The following is a 9,427-nucleotide window of genomic DNA, read 5'->3' as shown; positions in this document are numbered from 1 at the left end:
AATTTTGTGTTTATAAATAAAAATTATAATATGTAATTGAGATACCATACCTAGTACCTATGCATCAATTTTGGGCAAATATTTGTGAGAAATAAAAATCTCAAATTTAAAGTTATAAATAAAAATTTTAATATGTAATTGAGATACCTAGTACGTACCTATGCATCAATTTGGGGCAAATATTTGTGAGAAATCAATACATAGAATTTAGGGTTTATAAATAAAAATTATAATAGCTAACCCGCCAGTAGCCACTCGCCAACACTGAAGGTCTGAGAGTGGTGAGTGACGAGCCAAGTGTTCACCACTACCACCACCACCACATTCACCAACACTGATGTTGCGGCCATCACAAAACCTGTCAGAGTGATAGATCTTCAGAAAACTTAATTTCATCACTTATTGGAAGAAAGATTCAACTGACTAAACTGATTGACGGCAACTAATTCATTATTCCGTTACTAAATATGCACATTAACAAAGGTAAAATCTTTCACATAATCTTCTATCTATGTATTCAATGAGAAGTAAATAATGATGTAATGTAACACAGCAAATTATAATATAATAGAAAATTATAACAAAACTATTATAAACCTCAAAATAGATATATATGTACATAAAACACATGTGCAAACAAAACCATGTACAATAAAATTAGGTACCTACCTGTTTTCAAGTAGAAGAGAGCCATGGAAATATACAACAAAATATGTCCATTACCCACCCAGTACATATTCTAGAATAGATTAATGAAATAATAGAACAATGCTATACAAATTTATATAGGTAGTACCTATGGTATTTATAATAGNATGCAGAGAATCTGCAAGCGTCTGTCTGTAGAGTTGCTCTTTATGGGCTGCAGAGCAACACAGTAGCTCTTGTACTGCAATGTGCTGCTCTTCTTACATATAAAGCTTTCACTGCTGCTGCAAACATGGTTAAAAATCTTCAAGTGAAAAAGTATATGACAAACAGATAAAATTTGGTAATGGTTACATAGATTTGAATACCTAAATTTCTTTAAGCTTCACCCAAATCATAATTTAAAATTCCTTTGTAACATGGAATGTTTTTTTTTATATGGCAATGGAAATAAATCAAGCATGTACCATACACAAAGAGATATAAGGTCAAATAATGAATTAGTTGCATCAAAAACATTGGCGCATAAAATATATTTTAAAAGCATGAATGCCTGAGTGAGGCAGCCAAAAATCAAAAAATAAATCTAATAATTTTAAACATACTTCTGAACATACTTCTGATTTGAGGCAGACAAAATTTAAAAAATAAATCTAATAATTTTGTGTGTGTATAATAATAATTGTGTGAGGCAGACAAAAATTAAAAAATAAATCTAATAATTTTTGTCACAACATACTTCTGATTTGGAGAAGATTCAGATGAAAAGGAGGTCAGTGGCAGAGACTTGATAGAGTAGCGGCTATGCAGCATTAGATAGCAGCAGCAACAGCTCTTGAATTGAGGTCTTCATTAAAATCACACACAATAAGAAATTTTCCAATATAGGTAATCTAAAATTAGGCTTTTTCTTTTCTATAGATATGTACAACCTTGCTCTTTCAAATCATATTTCATAGTTGGAATACAAAAGTTATGACAATTAATTCATTTGTAATCAGACAAGTACCTATACAAAATGACAATAACATTTTTTTAATTATTTCCTGGAGATCTTTTGGATAACCAGAAAGCTAAAAGTTGTGTGTCAGAAAACATCCATCATTGGCAACATAAGATAGCATACCTTTATATAATAAACTGACTCTTGATCAATCAATGCCACTGAGTCATTTTGTAGCAATTATTGCTCAATTTATAACTACCTACTGCATAAATTATATCTTATTATTAGTAATTAATGCTCAAATAATATTCATCAATTCAAATATATCATATCACCATCAAAGAGAGGATCATCAATGGAGCAGCTGAAGAAAATCCAGACAGGATGCCCAGAGCTACGCAGGACACGGGTAATAAAGCCGGCAACCACAAGCCAGGACCTGCTTTAGGTCTGCTCAAAGAAATTATCATTAATTTGATCATCTTTTGTCCTTATTATATCATTCTATTTTCTATTATTGTATTCCTGTGTGGCTAAAGAATAAAGAAAGAATAAATGTATAGTAATAGAGAATAATAATTATTTGTACACTAGGTTCATAGTGCTCTATAACATGAATAAGAAAAACAATCAAAACTATGCATAAATGAATAGGCAAAACACTCATTCATGTTAGATGTAAATCATCTGAAATTGAAATTCATTTTCAAGTTTGCAACTTTTCCTCACATGGATGAGTAACTACAAATTTTTAACTACTACTACAAAATATTGAAGTAGAGAGAGATTAGAGAGACAATTATTTACAATTTCTTGAAATACTATGCTTATTAAATTTCAAGTAGGTAAGCAAAGCAAATACCCAATGTACATAATAATAATAAGCATGGGAGGCAAAACCTGAATCTTTCATTGGTAATATTTTGACTTCTACATTCTATTGTTAGGTATTTTTCAAAATTGTTGTCAGAATAATAATTAATAGAATAATAATAATTTCACTGTTTGAACCAAAAGATGCAAGGGCTCATCATTATTAATATTATTTCAGTGCTCACGTGAATTGAATATAGCAGCCATTATATTCTTTTACCTGAACTTGAGGCTGTGACTCTTTTTGCCGATGACAGGAATGATGGGAGGTATGGTGGTGACAGCAGTGATGGTGAGGTGCACTTCTGTCTTCACCATTCTGTTTCGTCATAGAAGGGTCTGGAGCCATTCCAAAGTTATATAATTTAATATGTACGGTAAGCAAAATTTGCAAAAAATTCCAAGTATTGGTTTAAGGAACTCTTGAAGCTCATCTGCAATCGACCATCTGTTCAGATCTTAACTTTTTCATGGTTCACTGACACCTGATATTTTAAAATTTTCAGGCTGCACATAAAATTCAATTATCATAGACATCAACAATCATTAACATGTTAGGAGCGGGGATCAAAACTGCTGACTATGTGTGGCTTGCTATAGCATCAGTGCCTGTCCACATATTGAAGTGAGGGGTTGTGTATGTGTTTATCAATGTGCTCAGTTTAAGAATAAAGGCTAAAACCAAAAAAGTTGCATAAAACATTTTACTGAATAGAAGTCCTAGATAAATAAAACAGAACGTTTCGGGCTATGCCCATCATCAGCTAGTAGAATACATCTGGAAATACATGGAAATGTTCTGTTTTATTTATCTAGGACTTCTATTCAATGTGCTCTACATGCTAGCGCAATAAAATTCAAGACCCACATGCGGGTCGTTTTGCAAGACGTACATAATTAATGTATTAAGTAAAAATGTAGGCATTCAATCCTGAAGATTCTCCTACTTTTGCTTTAGTTTCTGAGAATTCAGAATCTAACATCATACTATACTTCAAGCATGACTAGTCTTCACTTACCTGGTCAACCAATTTTAAACTACAGTTTCGACAGAGAAGTTTCAAAAATAGTATTAAATTTCACTTATAAGATATTCAATATAAACTAAATGGTTCTCTAAACTTAACGTATGAAATGCGTATGACAGCTTAATGGCTTATGAAATATAGCCAAAATTATTCCTAATTAAAACACAACGAAAATACAATAGCTGCTTGAAGTAGATATGAGGCAAACCAGAGCACAAAATAATCAACATTCAATCAATCGTACATAATTTTTCCCACTCAAATTCCCTTAAATTTAAAACCATTTTGAAACGTTAGGAAGGACGCGGGAATCGCATCATGAAATGAAATTGAAGCTGGTTTAGGAAATTGGTGAAGCTTATTAGTTTATTCATAAATTCAAATTTATAAATTGTACCAACAATGGAATATTATAAAGATATAAAACAATCAAGTGGTAAATATATGCGTATATGTTTAAAAATAATCAAGCTTCAGTTTTCTGAAAAGAACATGAGGTATGGAAAACGTAAAAACGCTCGATAAAATTAGCGTTTATTTACCTACAAATCAAGCACTAATTACATGGTCGTTAAAATGAGCATTTTTCTTCGGGGACTTCCTGATAAACAAAAATACGGCCTTTAAAAGAAGGCATATCGCATTAAGCAACTGAATTTTATTTTGTATTTTGCAGTAGTAGGTATATATGACGGTAAGAAATCAATGCCCATGAACGGCATTACATGGATTTCTCAAGTAGCAGGTACACTGTTAGAAAAATTACCGTTAACGGTATTACCGACGTTTCAGTGGCCGGTCAGCACGTGAAAAAAAAACACTGTGTCGCCGTTTTTAATCTAATTTAACACTAGAAATCCGGAAAACATCTGATAAAAACGGCGAAACAGTTCATTTTCACGGGCGACCGGCCACTAGAACGCCAGTGGGACCGTTTTTTCACCGTTTTTTCTAACAGTGTATTTAATATAGGAAACACGATAAATTTTTTCGCTATTTTCAGAGTTAGTAGAGAGCAGAGCACATTGAGGCTCAACGATGTATTTACAAAGGAAAAAGCACCAACTTTTTCCAATGATTAGACTAGGCGGAAGCTCAATTATCACAGGAAAATTCGAATGACAATCAAATTTCATTTAAAAGAAAAGTTTCAAGTTATTCATACAGCCGCCAAATATTCAGTTATGCAGAATCCTGTAAACGTAATCAACGGAAGTGCCAAATTATCCACTTGATTAGTGAAAGCTTCAACAATGGATGTTGAAAATATGGTTATAACCACACCCATCCACCATACCATAGCATGGTAGCCGACGTTAACCCAACCCAACACCACCAATACCACTATTACCATCACTTGACTTGCGATACCACACGCACTGCCCTCGATGGTCTTATTAGAGCCAGGGTATTTATGTCTACCATAGCGAATACCACCGATACTAGCGAAGGTATCCCCGATACCAACAGCGAGAACCCCAGCCAGTTGGAGTAAAATCATTTGCGAAGAACTAATTGAAAAATTCTCTATTAATTGGTTGTTATTTTCATAATCAAATCGCTCTGTTCCTACATTAAAACATTTCCCGTTTTCGGGATTAAGAATTTCGCTTTCATCTTTTAAAATCGAGTTTTCAGAGTCAAAATTTCGAAAGAGGGGGTCAATGTAAGAGGGGGTGAAGGGTAGAAAGTTGTTCCCACACGGAGAGCAGTAGATTGAGGGGGGACAGTGGGGTAGAGGTAGAGGTAGAAGCCACAGAGGTAGACTGAGGCCGACAAGAAGGTAGATCGGTGATAGGATCAAGCGGCCACTGCGGTCTTTTTCGTCCAAGAAGCTGGCGAAGGCCGAACTTAAAGTCGGTGCTACGTACGCTACGTCCAAAACACGAACAACCTGATGAAATAATACAAAAAATTAAAAAATATAAATACAAATAAGTTAGTATAATAAACCAACGGGGATTACAAACAGATGTTAAATGCGAATTTCAAGCTAAATGTCGGTTTTTACTGGCCTTTCATTATTAGAAACCATTTGAAACTGTGAATATTAAGAGTACAGGGAAAACTAGGTATGATAAGTCTCAGAAATTTTTCATCTCGAGCAATGATTACAATGATGATTACAAGGCAATAACAAATGTAATATTATTGCGGTAACAAATCGAAGTACAAACATCAATACGTGACACATTATAATTTGTGTAACAGAGAAAAGCGGCGAATATAATATATAGATAGAACACATGAACAAGGAAGCTTCTTTTAAAAAAAAATTATTTATTAATCATGTGGGGAGAAAGCAAATAAAAAAATGAGATAAAATTAAATAAACTGTGAGAAAGAGGCAGCAATACAGAATTTGAACGATTAATGTGGAATTAAAATTCATTAGCATGAGTAGAGATAGAGGCAGAAAGACTAATGGATTATTCTTTTATTGGAAAATTAATAATAAATTTGGAAATAAAAAATTGGTGACAATAAACGACGGAAAATAATTATATAATACCTAATATGGAAATAGCAAATTAGTGATAACAAATCAGTGAGAATAAATTATTACTAAAAAATTAGTATTAATAAATCGGTGATCATTGATACGTACTAATCAATTTGTGACAATGAATCAGAAATAATGAATTTATTTTTAATAATTTAGCAATTGAAAATTTATGATCATTCCCTATAACTAATTTAGTGATAATTAATCTTTAATAATACATTACGAAGTAAATATAAATCAGTACCGTAGGTATATAAAGAATTAAAGACGATAAGTCAGTACAAAAAGATTAAGAATTAGTGATGATAAATCAGTACCTATATAAAGAGTTAAGATGATAAATCAGTACTTATAGAAAGAGTTAAGATGATAAATCAAGTTTGATTGAAGACCAGAGCATGCTTTTTATTTACAATCTTCTTGTTCGTTTTTTCAATGAGTCGAACCAAATTTCTAGCTGGAGCCGGGAGATCGAAAAGCAGGTCTCCGAATGACATTTTTAATAGATTGAGACGTTTCGTATTGTATCCTTTACCTTTGATATGTACTTCTGTCATTTCAAATACAATTTCAGATGTTGTAGAACCTTCACCAGCTTGATAATGAAAATTGTATTTTCGAAACGTCGCAATATATTAAAATGTCATTCGGAAACCTGCTTTTCGATCTCCCGGCTCCAGCTAGAAATTTGGTTCGACTCATTGAAAAAACGAACAAGAAGATTGTAAATAAAAAGCATGCTCTGGTCTTCAATCAAACTTGCATAAAAGATAAGCTTCTGCCGAACTACACCGATGATAAATCAGTATACCGATATAAAGAGCTAATGAAGAAAAATCAGTATATAATTAATTGGTAATGATAAGTCAAATTATTGACCTCGGCGATGAGGCAAGCGATGGTCGCCGCGACGGAGGCCAAGTGAAGGAAGGCCGCGTCTACGGCGACCCCTGCGACGCACACGACCACGGCGAGTACGTGGTACGTCTTGCGTACCACGGGTACTGGTACTGCACGGTACCTGGGAGGAGGTGACAGGTTAATGGTACGTCTTGCGTACCACGGGTACTGGTACTGCACGGTACCTGGGAGAGGTGACAGGTTAATGGTACGTCTTGCGTACCACGGGTACTGGTACTGCACGGTACCTGGGAGAGGTGACAGGTTAATGGTATGTCTTGCGTACCACGGGTACAGGTACTGCACGGTACCTGGGAGAAATTAAAATAAAAAACAATGCAGCAATAAAATCGCAAGGTAAAAGGCCGGTGTATTCGCCTGTAATCGTAAAAGAAAAATACAACAACAACATATTTTTATCATTTATTACACTATTTGTAACACGTAAATCAAGCAAAAATTCACCTCAGTGGAGCTTAATGTAAACATGCTATATAGCACATAAGGCTGTATAATATATTATGTAGATCTATATAACATATTTATTATACATGTTCTACACATATAGCGCATAGGTATACATTATATAGATTCTAAATAACATATGTATTATATATGTTCTAGAGTCTAGACATACGGTATAACACATAGGTATAAATATATAGATTCCATATAACATATTTATTATACCGTATATGTTCTAACACATAACACATAAATTAACACATTTTAACACATATATATTATATAGATTCCATGTTACATATATATTATTTATGTTGTAGACGTACTGACCTATAGACCCACTTAGTGGTGAGCCAGGCCACCACACTGCATGCGGTCCACCAGCACAACAGCAGCACGCGCCCCCACCTGTACAGTAAACTTTATTTGTAATCATTGTAATGACTATTGTATGTACTCTTCAATGTAATGATTATTTTCCTTGCTGTACTGAAGAATGATTATTGTTGGTACTGTACTATGTAGTAAATATTGTGGTACTGTAGTTACTGTACTGGAGAATTATTATTGTTTATAGAGCAGTAATGGTTTTAGATATGATTTTAATGATTTTTGTACATAGCGTACAATGTGCTGTTTATTTCATGTAGTATTGATTCTATAATTCAAATCCTCGTCCTTTGATTCGATTTTGGAGGAAATCTAGACAAAAAGCATATAAATTTGTCACAATCTTTACACAAAGCAGAATGATTAATCAGATTTTACGTTCAATAATTTTCAACTTTTCATTTTTTTAATGAAAAATCATTTTGGAAATGAGAGAAAAATTCTTCTAACGTTTTACTTGCAACAAAAAATATTGCATAAACTTTTATTAATTAATTCTTTAATTGACATTAGTCCATTAAAATTAATCAATGCAGTATTGCTAATTATTAAATTACCCTAGACCAGGACGGGAGCCGACAAGTTCCCCCAGGAGCCAGAGGGGGGAGAACTCCCCCAGCATCAGGGAGCTCCAGAGCACCCCCACGCCCCCCACCACGGCGGTGAGGGGGAGCAGCAAGAGGGGGGAGGTGGGGGGCGGCAGCAACAGCAGCAGCAACAACAACAGTCCTGACAGCAGCACTGACAGCTGCAAGACAGCATTAGTGACAGCTGCACTGACAGCTGCAAGACAGCATTAGTGACAGCTGCAAGACAGCATTAGTGACAGCTGCAAGACAGCATTAGTGACAGCTGCAAGACAGCATTAGTGTGGCCATTATTACAGTTCATTTAACACACTAAAAATGCTTGTGTAAACAACAATAGTATTTGTAAAATGAGCTCGATGCTTATGAAATGAGTGGACAATACTTTTGTGAAGACACCAGTAACAGTCTCGTCAGTGTTAGCAACGAATCAGCAAAATATTTCAGTGCATCCATTGGCTGTAAAACTGCCAGCATGATATTCAGTGTTATAATTTAATTGCCTATACAAATACATATATAGTAGGTAACAAAATCCCTTAAACCAGTGAGAGAACCATTATAATGTTTAATATCGTTCAAATTAAAATCAAAATGTATAATCATAATCATCTACCTACAATGCAAATACTGAACCTGTGTACAAGTGTATGAATATGTGCAAATGTATAGAGCTGACACAACAAGCTGCTACCCTGTACGAATTTATGGAGCTAACACAGCCGACTTCCTGTATGAATGTCTAGTGCTGACTCAGAGATCAAATTACCTGTATGAATGTATGAAGCTGGCAGTGTGTGTATGGACTGTGTATGGAACAGCCACTAAGCAAGCCGTACACGCAGCATGACACGCACACACCCACACACTCTCCTGAAAACGAATTATTTATTTATTTCGGGAAAACTTATTCCAGAAAACGATACTAAATTTGGTTTAAGGAACCTTATTCCATTCAATGTAATTGTGATAGTGTACCGTGTGCAACAATTTTGGGCAAATATTCAGGAGAAATGAATATCTCAAATTTAGAGTTTATAAATAAAAATTATAATATGTAATTGACTTACCGTACCTAGTACCT

At 34.2% G+C, this 9,427-nt stretch overlaps 2 protein-coding genes across 2 annotated transcripts; both read right to left on the bottom strand.

Moving 5' to 3' along the window:
* Positions 1 to 815: 815 nt before the first annotated feature.
* On the bottom strand, positions 816 to 2,785 carry LOC108677545 (the record flags this gene model as incomplete). Its single annotated transcript, XM_018165773.1, is given in 4 exon segments — positions 816 to 932; positions 1,388 to 1,482; positions 1,930 to 2,044; positions 2,688 to 2,785. Coding segments are annotated over 4 exon segments (425 nt in total), but the record flags the coding sequence as incomplete, so codon positions are not given.
* Positions 2,786 to 4,417: 1,632 nt separating this feature from the next.
* On the bottom strand, positions 4,418 to 9,216 carry LOC108677543 (dolichol kinase; the record flags this gene model as incomplete). The annotated part of the gene is made up of 5 exons (XM_047884411.1): positions 4,418 to 5,389; positions 6,881 to 7,201; positions 7,693 to 7,774; positions 8,314 to 8,504; positions 9,113 to 9,216. Coding segments are annotated over 5 exons (1,433 nt in total), but the record flags the coding sequence as incomplete, so codon positions are not given.
* Between the last annotated feature and the right edge of the window lie 211 nt (positions 9,217 to 9,427).

The sequence above is a fragment of the Hyalella azteca genome, unplaced genomic scaffold (assembly GCF_000764305.2).
Source record: "Hyalella azteca isolate HAZT.00-mixed unplaced genomic scaffold, Hazt_2.0.2 contig15419, whole genome shotgun sequence".
Classification (NCBI taxonomy): domain Eukaryota; kingdom Metazoa; phylum Arthropoda; class Malacostraca; order Amphipoda; family Hyalellidae; genus Hyalella; species Hyalella azteca.
Note: the sequence above shows the minus strand (reverse complement) of the source record. Positions and strands in the feature narration are given on the sequence as shown.